At 45.1% G+C, this 18,797-nt stretch overlaps 1 protein-coding gene across 3 annotated transcripts in view; it reads left to right on the forward strand.

Annotated features, from left to right (window-relative positions):
* The window catches only part of LOC141108829 (disks large homolog 3-like), a 150,458-nt gene that overhangs the window by 87,365 nt on the left and 44,296 nt on the right, over window positions 1–18,797 (forward strand). For all 3 annotated transcript variants that reach the window (XM_073600786.1, XM_073600788.1, XM_073600785.1), the window contains exons 9-11: window positions 6,448–6,604; window positions 9,485–9,587; window positions 14,124–14,228. In XM_073600786.1, coding sequence (XP_073456887.1) covers window positions 6,448–6,604; window positions 9,485–9,587; window positions 14,124–14,228 — 365 coding nt within the window. The remainder of the gene's footprint in view (window positions 1–6,447; window positions 6,605–9,484; window positions 9,588–14,123; window positions 14,229–18,797) is intronic.

The following is an 18,797-nucleotide window of genomic DNA, read 5'->3' on the forward strand; positions in this document are numbered from 1 at the left end:
ATTCTCCCATGTAGTTTTGGGCTGATTCCTCACCGTTCTCATGATCATTGAAACTCCATGAGGTGAGATCTTGTATGGAGCCCCAGACCGAGGGAGAGTGACAGTTATTGTGTTTCTTCCATTTGCGAATAATCTCACCAAGCTGCTTGGCGATGGTCTTGTAGCCCATTCCAGCCTTGTGTATGTCTACAATCTTGTCCCTGACATTCTTGGACAGCTCTTTGGTCTTGGCCATGGTGGAGAGATTGGAATCTGATTGATTGATTTCTTCTGTGGACAGGTGTCTTTTATACAGGTAACAAGCTGAGATTAGGAGCACTCCCTTTAACCACGTCACGTAAATCGCCGTACCTGTACGTCGGTACTTTGATGCTAAATACCGTTGTTTTGGCAGCAGCTAGCTGCCATAACCCCAGTATTTTCAGGAACAGCGTGCGTTTCTCTTTAGGATAAAAGTGGTCACTGAGGCGGATTTGCCACGAGATCACTTCTATTAGTGGCGGAAGAGGGCCACCCCCCTCTCCCGCCGCGCTCTGGTCGTCTCCGCCGCTTATCGGAGCCGCCGTCCCTCACTGCCTGGATGCCAAGTGAGGGAATAATGGCCCCCTCTCGGCTCCATAGCATTGGAGGGCGGAAGCGACGTCAAACATCTCTTCCGCCCAATGCTCTTAAAGTGGATTTTTTTTCTTTAAATGACATTTAAATATATTTATTTTTATTGCATTTTTATGTAATTGTGAGATCTGATGTCTTTTTGACCCCCGATCTCACATTTAAGAGGTCCTGTCATGCTTTTTTATAAGGGATGTTTACATTCCTTGTAATAGGAATAAGAGTGACCCGGTTTTTTTTTTCATTTAAAGGACAGTGTAAAAATAAAAAAGAAGGGAACGCATACGTGAGTAGCGCCCGCATATGAAAACAGTGTCCAAACCACACATGTGAAGTATCACCGCGGTCGTTAGAGTGAGAGCGATAATTCTAGCACTAGACCTCCTCTGTAACTCAAAACTGGTAACCTGTAGAAATTTTTAAACGTCGCCTATGGAGATTTTTGAGTGCCAAAGTTTGCCACCATTCTATGAGCGGGCGTAATTTTGAACCTGTGGGTATCAATTTACTCGGCGTAACATTATCTTTCACAATATAGAAAAAGATTGGGCTAACTTTACTGTTGTCTTATTTTTTAATTCGAAAAAGGTGTATTTTTTCCAATAAAATTGCGCTTGTAAGACTGCTGCGCACAAATAAAGTATTGCAATGACCTCTATTTTATTCTCTAGGGTGTCTGAAAAAAAAAAATACATGTAATGTTTGGGGGTTTTAAGTAATTTTCTAGCAAAAAAATGATTTTAAATTTTAAACAACAAATCTCAAAAAGAGGCTCGGGGCTGAAGTGGTTAAGAGAGTGCTCCTAATCTCAGCTTGTTACCTGTATAGAAGACACCCGCGAGACAGAAATCTTGCTGATTGATCGGCGATCAAATACTTATTTCACTCATTAAAAAGCAAATCAATTTATAACTTTTTTGAAATGTGTTTTTCTGGATATTTTTGTTGCTATTCTGTCTTTTGCTGGTAAAATAAACCGACCATTAAAATTATAGACCGATCGTTTCTTGAATCAGCAGCCGATCAAATACTTTTCTCCCCTCACTGTATAGCCAGGAAGTGGATGCCAAGGGGGCTGCAGAAGATCTGCAACGGGGATTTAATTTAAAAATGTGCAATTATCTACAATGCACAATGTCATCCAGTTAGGGTTTACACTTACCATAATAACTAAATAAAAATGAAGCCCAGCAGATATAGAAGTTGTAATCAACAGCTGCATAACCTGTAATTAAAAGAGCATGGGCAAAATGAAAAGAGCATGGGCAAAATCTTTCAGATTCCTGGGCACAGATAAAGGGAAATATCCGCAGTCTGACTCATCATGGTAAGGACGGGAGGGGAGGCAGAGAGTGTGTGAGGAACATGGAGAGCAGGCGTACAATGGGAAGGGTATGGAGCCACAGACGAGAGTAAATATGTTGGGTTTGCTGGATGAAGTTGAACTCTAAAGTAAAGAAACAAAAGCTGCTTGGAGGACGCATGACATGGAGTTTAATTACCTAGGGAGGTGCTGTGGGAGCTGCAAGTGACAAATTAGTCACCTGTCATTCCAGCCCTTCATAAAACAGCAGCTTGTTTGGAAGAGCCGGGTTCCTCGTGTGTGAGTCGGTGTCATGATCAATCCCAGCCTGTAACTAGATGACAATCAACTTCCTTTGGAATGACCGGAATGCCAACTATTCAGCAGAAGCTTGTAACTCAGGTATAATAAGTGTGCGGCTCTTGAGATGTCAGTTGGCCCCTGACAAGGCACCTTAAATTTAATGGGCCTGTCCAAGTCACTGCTGTCATTTTTATAAGGCGGTGAGGGTTACACAAGGCCCTAAGCTGATTTTGCTCATTGTTAAAACACGAAGAAGAAAAGGTTAAAAACAGCAAGGCACAAAGCAAAAAAAAAAAAAAGAAGGTGTTAGCAACACCCTTGCATGTTTTGTGAGAAAGAATGTGTTAGTGAGAAAGGGAAAGCAAAGAAGTGTTCAGACAGCAACCAAAGGCAGATAAGAAGAAGAGCTATATAGAACGAGGGTCTGAAGGTAGGTAAGAGAGGGGCCAGCTTAAGCCGTGACTGCAGGACAAAGCGAAAAGGAGAACCGTGAGGGTCCAAGCAAGGGGCAAAAGTCCCAAGAGAAAGGCTTGTGGGAGCAGAGGAACATTGATAGGAAAAGGTCGTAAATCCTCGGGAATCGCCTTCATGTTCACGGTGAACGTCTCTTCGTCTATGTCGTATCAGAGGGCACCAAACATTGGGCATCCAAAGTGGCAACTGGCACTAAGGACAAAACGAAAGAGGTAGGAGGAAAACGAAAAGTGCGGTGGAGCGATGGACCGTGTTAGCCATAGGAAAGCAAAAATGTAGGCGATACCTTTGATTAGCAAACTCTATTTATAAGCCCTGTACATGACAGTTCATGTTTTAGGACAATCTTTCAGGGGTCTACCCAATTCTTCTACATTCACTGCCTAAACCTAGAAGTAAAGGCAGCAAGTGCAACCTGGAAGTAAGGGCAGGATGGGTAGCGCTTCCACCTAGCAGCACTAGGGTCATTGGTTCAAATCTCAAACATGACACTACCTGCCAGGAGTTGCATGTTCTCTCTGTGCCTGTGTGGATTTCCTCCGGGTACTCCGATTTTCTCTAACATGCCAAAGACATGCTGGGAGGTTAATTGGCTCCTGTCCAAATTGGCCCTAGTATTGGCCTTAGATGGTAAGCTCTTCAAGGGCAGATCTGAATGTACAATGTATATGTAAAGAGCTGCGTAAATTGAGGCTGTTATATAAGTACCTGTAAAAAAGGGATAGATAAAATGAGAAGAATGGTGGAGTGTTGGACCATGTTACCCTTAGGAAAACAAAGATATCTTTGATTAGCAAACTTTATTTTTGAGCACTGTACACTTTTTTTGAGCACTGTACAGTTCATGTTTTAGGACAATCTTTCCAGGGTCCACAAAATTCTTCTACATCCACTGCTTGAACCTAGAAGTAACGGTTAGATAAAATTGGTGGTGAAGTGTTGGACCGTATTAGCCGTAGAAAAGCAAAAATGTATTTGATGCCTTTGGTTAGCAAACTCAATTTATTTTTGAGCGCTGTACATGACACCTTTTTGAATCTGTACAGTTCATGTTTTAGCACAATCTTTAAAGGGTCTACCCAATCCTTCTACATCCACTGCTTGAACCTAGACGTAAGGGGTAGATAAAACATGTGAAGAGCTGTGGAGCGGTGGGCCATGTTAGCCGTAGGAATGCAAAAATGTAGTCGACAACTTTGATTAGCAATGTTTTTAAATGTTTTTTTGGAGCACTGTACATTACACATTTTTGAATCTGTACAGTTCATGTTTTAGGACAGTCCTTCATAGGTCTACCAAATTCTTCTACATCCACCACTTGAATCTAGAAGCAAGGTATAGATCTTCAAAGGCTTATCCTGAAAAATCAACGGAGTACTTACTTTTTTTTTTTGAGGCGCAAGCTTTGGGAACCACAAAGTTTCCTTTGTTAAGCATGCGTTCATTATGAAACCATGCCTCGAGATGGAAACAGTTTTTGGAAGCTCACACCTCAAAAAATATTTTCAGTTGGGCAATGACAAGAGTCTGTACAGGCCATGTTTTGGGATGATCCTTTAGGGGCCTACCAAATTCTTCTACATCCATTGCTTGTACCTGGAAGCAAGGGGTGGATAAAACGAGAAGAGTGGTGGAGCCCTGGGCCATATTAGCAGTAGGAAAGCAAAAATGTAGGAAAACACTTTGGTTAGCAATTTATTTTTGTGTGCTGTACATGACACCTTTTTTAAAAATCTGTACAGTTTGTTTTACGCCAGTCTTTCTGAGGTCTACCAAATTCTTCTACATCCACTGCTCAAACCTCGAAGTAAGGGGTAGATCTTCGAGGGCTTATTCTGAAAATGTAACTGAATAATTAAAAAATGTTTTGAGGTGCAAGCTTTGGAAACCCCTTAGTTTCCTTCTTCAAGCATATTCTTGTGTCTTATGAAATCATGCCTCAAGAAGGAAACTGTTTTTGAAAGCTCCCACCTCAAAATAGATTAGGTTAGGCAATAACAAGAGTCTGTAAGGGTCATGTTTTTGGACAATCCTTCAGTCGTCTACCAAATTCTTCTACATCCACTGCTTGAACCTGGAAGCAAGGTGTAGATCCTTCAAAGGCTTATCCTAAAAAAATTAAAGGCGTACTTAAAACATTTTTTGAGGTGCAAGCTTTGGAAACCTTAGTTGGCTTCAAACATGCTCTCATCATCTAACCATGCCACAAGATGAAAACTGGTTTTGAAAGCTCACACCTCAAAATATATCCCATTAGGCATTGACAAGTGTCCGTACGGGTCATGTCTTAGGACGATATCTTAGTTTCCTTCTTCAAGTATGTTCTTGTGTCTTATGAAATCATGCCTCAAGAAGGAAACTGTTTTTGAAAGCTCACACCTCAAAATAGATTAGGTTAGGCAATGACAAGAGTCTGTAAGGGTCATGTTTTTGGACGATCCTTCTGGGGTCTACCAAATTCTTCTACATCCACTATTTGAACCTGGAAGCCTGGTGTAGATCCTTCAAAGGCTTATCCTAAAAAAATTAAAGGTGTACTTAAAACATTTTTTGAGGTGCAAGCTTTGGAAATCTTAGTTGGCTTCAAACATGCTCTCATCATCTAACCATGCCACAAGATGAAAACTGGTTTTGAAAGCTCACACCTCAAAATATATCCTGTTAGGCAATGACAAGTGTCCGTACGGGTCATGTCTTAGGACGATTCTTCAGGGTCTTACCAAATTCTTCAACATCCACTGCTTTAACCTGGAAGCAAGGTGTAGATCCTTCAAAGGCTTATCCTAAAATAATTAAAGGTGTACTTAAAACATTTTTTGAGGTGCAAGCTTTGGAAACCTTAGTTGCCTTCAAACATGCTCTCATCATCCAACCATGCCACAAGATGAAAACTGGTTTTGAAAGCTCACACCTCAAAATATATCCTGTTAGGCAATGACAAGTGTCCGTACGGGTCATGTCTTAGGACGATTCTTCAGGGTCTTACCAAATTCTTCAACATCCACTGCTTTAACCTGGAAGCAAGGTGTAGATCTTCAAAGTTTTATCCTGAAAAAAGAACAGACTACTTAAAAAATGTTTTGCGGTGCAAGCTTCTTCAAGAATGCACTTATCATGAAACCAAACCTCATGAAGGAAAGTTCACACCTCAAAATATATTCAGTTAGACAATAAAAGATCGTGACTACATTTTTATCTTCCTAATGAGAAAAGTGCAAATTGTTCTGGAGAACAGGACATGCTCAGAGGCAGCATAGCCAAAGTCAGAAAGTTGCAGGTGATCGGCAGGTTAAGGAACATCCCAGATACGAGTAACAACGAAGAGGGAACTGAACCTCTTGTGCTGTGAATGTGAGAGAAGCAGATCTTTGGAGAGCAGATTCTTATGATATGAGTTCACATTGTGTTGCAATCAGCAGTGGTTCCTGCCCTGAAACTATTCACAGGGTTTCATTAAAAGGTGATTTCATTGGATAGTACCAGTCAGACCGGCTACGCTGTAACCATATTCCATCGAATTCCCGCCGTTGCTGCTGAACAGAGTTCATCCTTTCTGCTGATGTCATTTTTTTTTTCAGGATTCTATTCTCCAGCTGACACAGACAGATCCTGTTTGCTTTTACACCTTTTTTTAATGTTCTCTTTTCACTGTTCATTTATATCCTCTGTTGTCATTGTGTGTGGGGTTTTTTTTTTTATATATATATATCTACCTGCCTCTAAGAGCTAGACATGTCTTTTCGTCGTGTCCCCAGGGAACCGAGGAAGATCATTTTACACAAAGGATCTACAGGACTTGGCTTTAACATTGTCGGTGGGGAAGACGGAGAAGGAATCTTTGTATCTTTTATTCTGGCTGGAGGACCGGCAGACCTCAGTGGAGAGTTACGCCGCGGAGACCGCATTCTGTCTGTGAGTAGGATTTTCACCATGTTGACCCTCAGTTTTAGAGTTGCTGGTGCATTAACCGTAAATTAAAGTAAATCTAAAGCCAGTTTTTACATTTTGAATAGAGCAGGGAAGGGTGAAAACCCCATCAGGTTATTTTGCCATCTGTGTCCCATGGGGGGGGGGGGGGGGTCCTTTTACTTCCTGTCCTGTCTACACAACAGGAAGTGAGAGGATGTCTCTCCAATGTGAGAGAAATCCCTTCTTAGATAGTTACCACTGGAACAGGTGTCCTCATTGGAAGATTTCCCCTCTATTGCTGTTCACAAATTTTGGATTCTCCCTTCACTTTCAGACCCATTGACAAGGGTCACCGGGACAAATGGAAAGAGTGAATCTCTCTAACAGGGACACAGGCGGCAATAGAAACCTAATTTGTAGAAAGTGGTAACGGGGCCACACCGATGTTCATAAAGGTTTTAAGTGAATAACTAATGGTAAAAAAAAAAAACAAAACAACAAAATCTAATTTAAAATAAAAAAAATGTAATTGGATTTTTTAAATGAGAGATTGTATAATATGAATGCGCAGCATGTATCTTCTCATGTTGTGTATGCTTTCCATACTTTTCTACTTGCATTGTAGCTGTGATGAAAGGGGGAGTGTCTGAACCCTAAAGCAAGGGTTTCAAGGGTCCAGATCAATTATTTCATTTAAAACTTTACTGGACTTTGGTCGATTACTGTTTATTACGAATTTGGATTTCCAGAATCCTCATCTTTTGAGGGTATTCTGATGATCATCCGGTGATCACCATGGAGATCACAAGGGTGTTATTGGGGCCCCCTGGCAGGTGACATGGTCTTACCCAAGGCATAGGGTCTAATTGACAGCTGGTCTTCACCAAAGATCCTGTAGATGGGGGTGGGACGAAAACCCTAATGGTCCTGATCTGCTTTGCTGCAGCTGTCACCAGATTGTGGCCCTCAGGAAAGCCTCAGCAAGGGAGAGCAGGAACAGAGATAACTATGGTGTGAAGACTGCTATAGAAGACAATAGGCAGAAGAGTATTCGGGTTCAGGCAGGGGTCTTGAAAGGCGGCAGGCAGAACAGTGTTCGGGTCTAGCCTGTGGTCTTGACAGGTGGCAGGCAGAAGAGTAGTCAGGCCCAGGCAGGGGTCCTGAAAGGCAGGAGGCAGAACAGTGCTTGGGTCTAGCCAGGGGACCTTGGCAGGTAGAAGAGTAGTCAGGCCCAGGCAGGGGTCTTGAAAGGTGGCAGCAGAACAGTTGTTCGGGTCTAGCCTGTGGTCTTGGCAGGTGGCTTTTAGAAGAGTAGTCAGGACCAGGCAGGGGTCCTGGCAGGTGACAGACAGAAGAGTAGTCAGGACCAGGCAGGGGTCGCCGCAGGTGGCAGGCAGAATAATAGTCAGGACTAGACAGGGGTCTTGGCAGGTGGCAGGCAGAAGAGTAGTCAGGACCAAGCAGGGGTCCCGGCAGGTGACAGGCAGAAGATTAGTCAGGACTAGACAGGGGTCTTGGCAGGTGGCAGGTAGAAGAGTAGTCAGAACCAGATAAGGGTCTTGGCAGGTGGCAGGTAGAAGAGTAGTCAGGACCAAGCAGGGGTCCCGGCAGGTGACAGGCAGAAGAGTAGTCAGGACTAGACAGGGGTCTTGGCAGGTGGCAGCTAGAAGAGTAGTCAGGACCAGACAAGGGTCTTCTTGGCAGGTGGCAGGCAGAAGAGTAGTCAGGACCAAGCAGGGGTCCCAGCAGGTGATAGGCAGAAGAGTAGTCAGGACTAAACAGGGGTCTTGGCAGGTAGAGTAGTCAGAACCAGTCAAGGGTCTTGGCAGGTGGCAGGTAGAAGAGTAGTCAGAACCAGACAAGGGTCTTGGCAGGTGGCAGGTAGAAGAGTAGTCAGGACCAAGCAGGGGTCCCGGCAGGTGACAGGCAGAAGAGTAGTCAGGACTAGACAGGGGTCTTGGCAGGTGGCAGGTAGAAGAGTAGTCAGAACCAGACAAGGGTCTTGGCAGGTGGCAGGTAGAAGAGTAGTCAGGACCAAGCAGGGGTCCCGGCAGGTGACAGGCAGAAGAGTAGTCAGGACTAGACAGGGGTCTTGGCAGGTGGCAGCTAGAAGAGTAGTCAGGACCAGACAAGGGTCTTCTTGGCAGGTGGCAGGCAGAAGAGTAGTCAGGACCAAGCAGGGGTCCCAGCAGGTGATAGGCAGAAGAGTAGTCAGGACTAAACAGGGGTCTTGGCAGGTAGAGTAGTCAGAACCAGTCAAGGGTCTTGGCAGGTGGCAGGTAGAAGAGTAGTCAGAACCAGACAAGGGTCTTGGCAGGTGGCAGGCAGAAGAGTAATCAGGCCCAGGCAGGGGTCTTGAATTTCGGCAGGCAGAAGAGTATTTGGGTCTAGCCTGAGGTTTTGGCAGTGGGCAGGTAGAAGAGTAGTCCATACCAGGCAGTGGCCTTAGCAGGAAAAAAGTAAACAGGTCCAGACAGGGGTCTTGGCAGGCAGAAGAGTAGTCAGGGTCAATCGAGGTCAGCAACAGTCAGGCAATGCCACAGGTAGGTATTATAACTCGTGCAACAGGGAGTAGGCTGGTGATAAGACACAGCGCCAGCCACTTCAAAGGCTGGAGCCTAAATACTCTTTTGATCAGAGGACATACCCAATGCCTTTCATGGGACTCTTTTTATATTGAATAGAACAACTATGTATTGAAGTTTACCCCAAAGCATGTTAACCCCCCTAGTAATAGTAGTAGTATGAGTAGTTTCTAAACCTCCTAGATACAGATTTTATAACCCTCCCATAAATATGTCATTTTCCTTATGTGTTTATGGACATTACAGCTATAAAAGTGTTCCTTCATTGTGTAATGTTGGACTTTATCACCTGTTGTAGGTCAATGGAGTAAATCTACGCAGTGCAACACATGAACAAGCCGCAGCAGCTTTGAAACGAGCTGGACAGACAGTGACTATTGTAGCACAGTATCGACCTGAAGGTAAGATCATGAACCTCCTGCTGGTTTTGGGTCCTGGAATTTCTCTTCACCAAGCTGTTATCTTTTGGCGAAACTTGTTGACGTCTAAGAAAATAATGTTGACTTCTTGTGCTCTAGCCTCTCATTAAAGTCTTAGTATAGTAAATGCGACAAATATAAATGTTCGCTGGACAACTCAGATGTTGTGTGCTATCCTCTGCATTGCACTGTGTTGGCTGACTCCCCAAGCATGTACACTAAACGTCCAGAAGGTTGTGGACAACTGAACATCAGGCCTTGATGAGCTTGTTGGACATCCCCTTCCAGAACCATGGTTTATAATACAGAGCTGACCCCTTTGAGGCTGACAAGGGTTCAAAACATTCCCTATACTTTCAAAAGTTTAAAAACTTCAATCTCTTTTTGCTGTTGTTGGGGGCTGTTCCTGCTACCACTTGAGTAAAAGACGGGGTGTCGTAGTTTAGAACCAGGGCTCAGGAGGAATAGGTGTCAATGCTGTGGATAATTTCTTATCCATGTTATAGCATTGCTACCCCTAGATCACTGTTACTGGCTGGATCAAAAGGTAAGAAGATACTCTATGTGGCCAATGTTTTTGAACTCCTGTCCATTAAATCTATATGAACTTGTTGGACATCCCATTCCAAAACCATGGCCATTGATATGGAGCTGCTCCTGTGCGCCTTTTTGTGAGGTCAGGTACTGATGTTGGATGAGTCTAAGAGCTCACCATCGGAATTCCAATTCATCCCAAAAGGTGTTCAGTAGGGTTGAGGTCAGGGTTCGGAGATTGTTGGACATCCAATTCCAAAACCATGGCTAGTAAGATGGAGTTAACCCCCTTTGTGACTGTAACATTTTTCACTCTTCTGGGAAGACTTCCCACAAGATTTTGGAGGGTGTCTGCGGGAATTTGTGGCCATTTGTGAGGTCATGTACTGATGTTGGATGAGACGAAGAGCTCACCATCGGCATTCCAATTCATCACAAAGGTAATCAGTAGGGTCGAGGCCAGGGCTCTGTGCAGGACACTTGTGTTTTTCCACACCAAACTGGTCAGGCCATGTCTTTATGGCGTTGCCTCCCATCCCCCCATGGCCATTAATATGGAGTTGCCCCCTAAGTGACTATGACATCCTCCACTCTTCTAGGAAGACTTTCCACAAGATGTTAGGGGGTGTCTGTGGGAATGTGTGCCCATTTGTGAGGTTGGGCACTGATGTTGGGTGAGAAGACCTGGCTCACCTTTGGCATTCCAGTTTATCCTAAAGGTGTTCTGGAGGTATGAGGTCAGGGCTCAGTACAGGACACTCGGGTTCCTACACACCAAACTGGTCACACCATGTCTTTATGGAGCTGGCTCCACTCTTCTGGGGCGACTTTCAACAAGATTTTGGAGGGTGTCTGTGGGAATTTGTGCCCATTTGTGAGGTGGGGTACTGGTGTTGGATGTTAGGTGAGAAGACCTGGCTCACTTTTGGCATTCCAGTTTATCCTAAAGGTGTTCTGGAGGTATGAGGTCAGAGCTCAGTACAGGACACTCGGGTTCCTACACACCAAACTGGTCACACCATGTCTTTATGGGAAGACTTTCAACTAGATTTTGGAGGGTATCTGTGGGAATTGGTGCCCATTTGTAAGGACAGGTGTTGGATGAGAAGGGCCTGGCTCAACATTGACATTCCAGTTCATCACAAAGGTGATCAGTAGGGTCAAGGCCAAGGCTCTGTGCAGGACACTTGTGTTTCTCCACACCAAACTGGTCAGGCTATGTCTTTTGGGGAGACTTTCAACAAGATTTTGAAGGGTGTCTGTGGGAATTTGTGCCCATTTTTAAGGACAGGTGCTGATGTTGGATGAGAAGACCTGGCTCACCATCAGCATTCCAATTCACCCCAAAGGTGTTCAGTACGGATGAGGTCAGGGCTCTGTGCAGGACACTCAAGTTCCTCCACACCAAACTGGTCACACCATGACTTTATGGAGCTGGCTCTGTACACAGGGGGTGGGGGTGGGGGGGGCACAGTCATGCTGGAACAGAAAAGGGTCTTCACCAAACTGTGACCACAAGGGTGGAAGAGCACAATTGTCTGCAATGTTTTTGTATGATGGAGGGTTACCAGGACCCTTCACTGGAGACACCTGAACCCAGCTCAGGCATCCACAAATGTTTTCAATACTGTGTAAACATAGTCATACCTTCATAATGTTTAAAAAAATGATGCCTTCTGTTAATGATATGATATGCAAATGTTGACTTTTTTTGTCAAAAGTCAACAACTAAGCCCCCCCTCTCTACCCCTAAATGCCTCCCCCTGGAAACTGACCAATGCACAGGTCATGGTCATGTGACTGTCCCGGGAACAGCAGAGGTGTATTTAAAATGGTTGCTAGCCAGGCTCCTTCTTTTCTATATTCCCTGAGAAGTAAGATGGCGCTGTCCAGGAGGGGGGGATAACTGGGTCTGGGGGAGGGGGGGGGGGAGTTTTTACTTGCTGATGTTGTCACGTGTAAGTTGTTTACATGCTGAATAGTTGACATTTGGCAGCAGATTCTGTATGTGCAGTCAAAGGGAAGGGTTCCTTTAAGCTAACACGTGGTGTGATAACTGTGAACTTTGGAAAGGTTAACTTTGAGATCTAAGAAAATGTTGCTGGTATCTTTTGGCTGAAAATCTTTTATTGCGACCTTCAGTCTAAAGAAATGTTTGAACACTCAGGTGTAGCTATCAATCTTGTCACCATTAGGCGCGTTATGTCATTCATCCACCCAACATTCCGTGTTTACTGCTGTTTAAGCTGACTGTCGGCTTTGTGTTGCAAGGGATTCTGGGAGCTTTAAAGTCGCCCAATCACTGTCAACCCCCCCCCCCCTTCCCAAATGTATGCCGTGTACAGCGCAGTAAGAGCAATTCTAGGGCCATCATTCACGATCAACTCCAAATGACAAGTAAAGGCTCTAGATCAGGGATATGCAATTAGCAGACCTCCAGCTGTTGCAGAACTACAATTCCCACAAGGCATAGCAAGACTCTGACAGCCACAAGAATGACACCCAGAGGCAGAGGCATGAGTTTTGCAACAGCTGGAGGTCTGCTAATTGCATATCCCTGCTCTAGAGCATCACCTATGGACAACTTGGGGGTACTGACGTTTGGCTCCATTTGGCAGGTGTGTGCCATCTTAAAGTGGTTCTAAAGCCTTAGTGAGGCCCCTCCCCTTTTTCTTACCCGAGCTGATCCGATCCAGCCATTGGCTCCCGCTGCTATCAATCAAATCCTGTGACACATGATCAGAGGGGTAGGGGCAGGGCCGAGTCAATGGACACAGCAATTTTAAAGCATGGCATGTTAGGTATCTATCTACTCGGTGTAATATCATCTTTCACATTATACAAAAAAAAAAAATTGGGGTAACTTCAGTGTTTTTTGTTTTTTTTTATCCATGAAAGTGTTTTTTTTTGCATTTTTAAAATACCGCTGCGCAAATACAGTGCGATGTAAAATATTGCAACAATTATTATTGAACACATATTTTTTTGTCTTTTTTTTACGAGGAGTGCTTGTGAGAGTCCTTGATATTTATATTTTTGCCTATTTAGCACTATATTGATTTGTTTTATTAATAGCGCTACTTCATCACATTTAAACATTGCAACAATTGCCATTTTATTGTCTAGGCGCAGGGGTAGGCAACCTCGGCCCCTCCAACTGTGGTGAAACTACAAATCCCATCATGCCTCTCTGCCTCTAGGAGTCATGCCTGTGATGGTCAGGGTCTTGCAATGTCTCGTGGGACTTGTAGTTTAAAAAAAAACAGCTGGGAGGCCGAGGGTTGCCTACCCCCTCCTCTAGGGTATCTGCTAAAAAAAAAAAAAATATATATATATATATATATATATATATATATATATATATATATATATAAATGTGAGATATATATATATATATATATATATATATATATATATATATATATATATATATATATATACCGGTATATGTTGTTTTTGGGTGTTTTAAGTAATTTTCTAGCAAAAAATACTAATTTAAACTTGTAAACAAAACGTTACAGAAAAGGCCTGGGTCAAGTGGTCAAGGTTGTTTGCTGGGGGGGGGCAAGTGACATGTTTTTTCTTTTTTTTTTATACCCCTGTAAAATATATATTGTCCTCATTTTAGTCAAAGAATGCTGACTATGCATATTTACTGTACATTGTGTAACATCAGAGATAAGGAAGGGTTATAATTCCGTCTATAAGGGCAGTTATCATAGGGGGACTAGTCATCCACTCTTGAAGTCCTCTACTAGAATGCATTCACACCTGATTATTTTAAACAATGACCGTCTGTTTAAATACAGTCCTTTGGACATTTGGGGGGGGGGGGGCTGGAGGGGGGGGGGGGGGGGGGGGTGATTGTTTGCTAATGCATTGCAAATATACGTTTTTCTCTTCCCATGAGATCCGTGCATTCATTGTCCGTATATCGGTGGTGGACGGTAATAATGGTTGATTAGTTGCTTTGGTTGTTTGCAGATCTCCCAGTAAATAGAGAGTATTGCAGAACGGTGTTATGTGACCGCACCCAGGATTCTGAGAACCAAACCCAAGACGGGGCAGTCAGGCCTTATAAAGTAGAAGGTATTTGTACGTCTAAAACCAGCCATACACGGGGTTCGAATTCCGGGAAAAATGTAACTAAGATTTTTTTTTGTTTGTTTTGAATTTCGCACCATTAGTGGGCCGGTTTTCATGCGGCCAATCGAAATTTGGAGTGATCGGACATGTTGAAAATTTTTTTGTAAAAGAAAAACAAAAATATATAATTGGAAAAAAAAAGAAATGCGCATGAGCTGGAAAGAAAAGAAGTCGCCACCATTGATTTCAAAATTCGACCAACCAAGTCCTTCAAGATTCCCGGCCAAGAATTTTCTCCGAGCCCTTCAAGATTCCCGGCCAAGAATTTTCTCCAAGCCCTTCAAGATTCCCGGCCAAAATTTTCTCCAAGCCCTTCAAGATTCCCGGCCAAGAATTTTCTTCAAGCCCTTCAAGATTCTCGGCCAAGAATTTTCTCCAAGCGCTTCAAGATTCCCGGCCAAGAATTTTCTTCAAGCCCTTCAAGATTCTCGGCCAAGAATTTTCTCCAAGCCCTTCAAGATTCCTGGCCAAGAATTTTCTCCAAGCCCTTCAAGATTCCCGGCCAAGAATTTTCTCCAAACCCTTCAAGATTGCCGGCCAAGAATTTTCTCCAAGCCCTTCAAGATTCCCGGCCAAGAATTTTCTCCAAGCCCTTCAAGATTCTTGGCCGGGAATCTTAAAGGGCTTGGAGAAAATTCTTGGCCAGGAATCTTGAAGGGCTTGGAGAAAATTCTTGGCCGGGAATCTTGAAGGGCTTGGAGAAAATTCTTGGCCAGGAATCTTGAAGGGCTTGGTGAAAATTCTTGGCCAGGAATCTTGAAGGGCTTGGTGAAAATTCTTGGCCAGGAATCTTGAAGGGCTTGGTGAAAACTCTTGGCCGGGACTCTTGAAGGGCTTGGTGAAAATTCTTGGCCGGGCATCTTGAAGGGCTTGGTGAAAATTCTTGGCGGGCCTCTTGAAGGGCTTGGTGAAAATTCTTGGCCGGGAATCTTGAAGGGCTTGGTTAAAATTCTTGGCCGGGATGGTCGAATTTTGAAATCAATGGTGGTGCCATCGGATCACAAAACGCACAAAATGTTAAGATTTTCGAAAAAGAAAAAAATTTGTTCGCAATTCAACCCGTGTATGGCCTTCATAACTCCCATCACAAATCCCCCCCAAAAAATGAAGTCTTTATTACTTGTTTATGGATGTTAGGCGAAAGCGTGACGACCATTCTGAGGACCATGAGGTCAATTTTACACCCAGAATGGCCGGTTTATGTCACAGTTTAAAGGGGTTGTAAAGGTTCATGTTTTTTCACCTTAATGCATCCTATGGCGGTTCACCGGCCCCCCAGCCCCCCGTTTTACTTACCTGAACCCCTTCATTCAGTTGGCGGGGACGCGCTGTCTCTCTCTCCACGGGCTCCCGGCTCTTGATTGGATAGATTGATAGCAGCGCAGCCATTGGCTCCCGCTGCTGTCAATCAAATCCAAAGATGCGGGTGCTGGGGGGCGGGGCTGAGTCCTGCATTCAGCCTCTATAGACGATGAACGCTGAGGGCACCCGCAAGGTAACCCCCTCCGGAGAATGCTTCTCCCAGGGGGTTATATGATGCAGGGAGGAGCCGCGAGAGCCATCCGGGGGAACCCCAGAAGAGCAGTTTCGGGGCCACTTTGTGCAAAACGAGCTGCTGGAGGGAAGTATGACATGTTTGTTATTTTAAAAAAATTAAAAATTACCCTTACAATCACTTTAACCCCTTCACACTGACCTACGCAAATTTGCGTTCATGGCTTGAAGGGGTTATACCGGGATGATTTGCAGCTGCAGGCATCACCCCGGTACCGTTTTTTTAGAGCGGGCAGCCGGTTCTTTAGTGCCAAAAGCCGCTCGGCTGTTATACTAAAGGAGCGGGGGAGGGGAATGTCCCTCCCCCTCCCGATACCTTCCGTTGCTCTTCCCGGGCCTCCCGTCCCACCAGGAGACCCGAGCCACCAGCCGGCGCGTCTGCCGCCTGGGCTGAGACCCAAAACAAAGCCAGATTCGGCTCAGATCGGGTCTCCGATGTAAAATCCCGGAAGCGCTGTCACAATGTCACTTCCAGGTTAACTTGGCTGCCAATGGCGCCGATTTTAAAAAAAATGACAGTATTCAGAATCGCTGATTTTGGCGGTGTGAATACTTTTAAGCGCTAAAGGAGGGATCGGGGGTCTTTTAGATCTCCGATCTTTAGAACAACGGCGCTGTGACATGCAGTCTAGTCGGCGGCCTTGCAGTATAACAAAGCCCTGCCTCCTCCTCGTCTTCATCCGTGATAGGCGGAACACTGACTCACTGCTGGGAAACTCAATCAGTGTTACGTCACAGATGAGGACAAGGAGGAGGTGGGGCTTTGTTACACTGCACGGCCGCCGACTAGACTGCATGTCACAGCGCCAGTGTTCTGGAGATCGGAGATCAGGTACATGAGGCTGCAGATGAACACAGTGAGGCATGGAGATGGCACAGTGAGGCATGGAGATGGCACAGTGGGGCATGCAGATGGCACAGTGAGGCATGGAGATGGCACAGTGAGGCATGGAGATGGCACAGTGAGGCATGGAGATGGCACAGTGGGGCATGGAGATGGCACGGTGGGGCATGGAGATGGCACAGTGAGGCATGAAGAGGGCACAGTGAGGCATGTAGATGGCACAGTGGGGCATGGAGATGGCACAGTGGGGCATGCAGATGGCACAGTGAGGCATACAGATGGCACAGTGAGGCATGGAGATGGCACTCTGAGGCATGAAGAGGGCACAGTGAGGCATGGAGATGGCACAGTGAGGCATGGAGATGGCACAGTGAGGCATGAAGAGGGCACAGTGAGGCATGGAGATGGCACAGTGAGGCATGGAGATGGCATAGTGAGGCATGAAGAGGGCACAGTGAGTCATGGAGATGGCACAGTTAGGCATGAAGAGGGCACAGTGAGGCATGGAGATGGCACATTGAGGCATGGAGATGGCACAGTGAGGCATGGAGATGGAGATGGCACATTGAGGCATGGAGATGGCACAGTGAGGCATGGAGATGGCACAGTGAGGCATGGAGATGGCACAGTGAGGCATGCAGATGGCACAGTGAGGCATGGAGATGGCACAGTGAGGCATGGAATTGGGCATTGTTGACCCTCTTTTCCGCTTCTGTGCAGAATCACGTATATATATGTGATTCTGCACTTCCGCCTAGGGTGCGCCGCATTTGCTGTGATTAGTCACAGCAGAAGCCGATCAGCGGGTGCCGGTGGTCATCCATCTACATCCAAGAATGCAGAACCAGACAGGTTATGGTATAGTGTGCTGAAAGTAACCAATAAATCCCAGATTAACCAGTGTGATCCATCCATAGTAGAGCCTTCTTTAATCAGAAGGTACTCTATACAGACATATGTTACCCCTGACCATCCATCACACCTATATCAGCTTGTTGGACATCCCATGGCCATTAATATGGAATTGCCACCTTTACCCCATGGCCAGTACTATGCAGTTGCTCCCCTCTTTTGGGGCTTTAACATCTTCCACTCTTCTGGGAAGACTTTCCACAAGATTTTGGAGGGGTGTCTGTGAGAATTTGTGCCCATTTGTGAGGTTAGGTACTGATGTTGGCTGAGAAGACCTGGGCTCACATGTTGGTCCTCACATTGGGCACCAGAAAAAAGACCTGGGCTCACCATCTGCATTCCGATTCACCCCAAAGGTGTTCAGTTGGATTGAGGTCAGGGCTCTGTGCAAGACACTCCACTTCCTCCACCCATCACACCTGTATGAGCATGTTGGACATCCCATAGCAAAACCATGACCATTAATTGCCCCTTTGTGAATATAACATGTTCCCTTGTCTGGGAAGACTTTCTCCAGACTTTTGGAGGGTGTCTGTGGGAATTTGTGCCCATTTGTGAGGTCAGGTACTGATGTTGGATGAGAAGACCTGGGCTCACCATTAGTGTTCCAATTCATCTCAAAGGCATTCTGTTGGGTTGAGGTCAGGGCTCTGTGCAGAAAGCTCAAGTTCATCCATGACCTCAAACCTACTGAACACTGAAGGCCTCATCCTTAAGTGTTCCGTATGGTTAAGGACAGGTACTGATGTTGGATGAGAAGACCTTATACCAAAGATCTTTTAAAAGTAAGGTTATGGTCAGTGCTCTGTACAGGACACTGGAGTTCCTCCACACCAAACTGGTCACACCAAGTCTTTATGAAGCTGGCTGGGGGGTGGCAGATTCATGGTGGAACAGAAAAGAGTGTTTGGTAGGGTAGAGGTCCAAAGGTGTTCAAGAGGGTTGAGGTCAGGGCTTCTGTGCAGGACACTCAAGTTCCTCTATGGCATCAAACATACTGAAGACCTTTAGAATGAGAAGATCTGATCCCAAAAGTGTTCAGTAGGGTTAAGGGCAGGTACTGATGTTGGACGAGAAGACTCGATTCCAAAGGTCTTCCAAAAGAAGGGTTGAGGTCAGGGCTTCTGTACAGGACACTCAAGTTCCTCTTTGGCTTCAAACATACTGAACACCTTTGGAATGAGAAGATCTGATCCCAAAGG

Source organism: Aquarana catesbeiana, linkage group LG09, assembly GCF_042186555.1.
Source record: "Aquarana catesbeiana isolate 2022-GZ linkage group LG09, ASM4218655v1, whole genome shotgun sequence".
Lineage (NCBI taxonomy): Eukaryota > Metazoa > Chordata > Amphibia > Anura > Ranidae > Aquarana > Aquarana catesbeiana.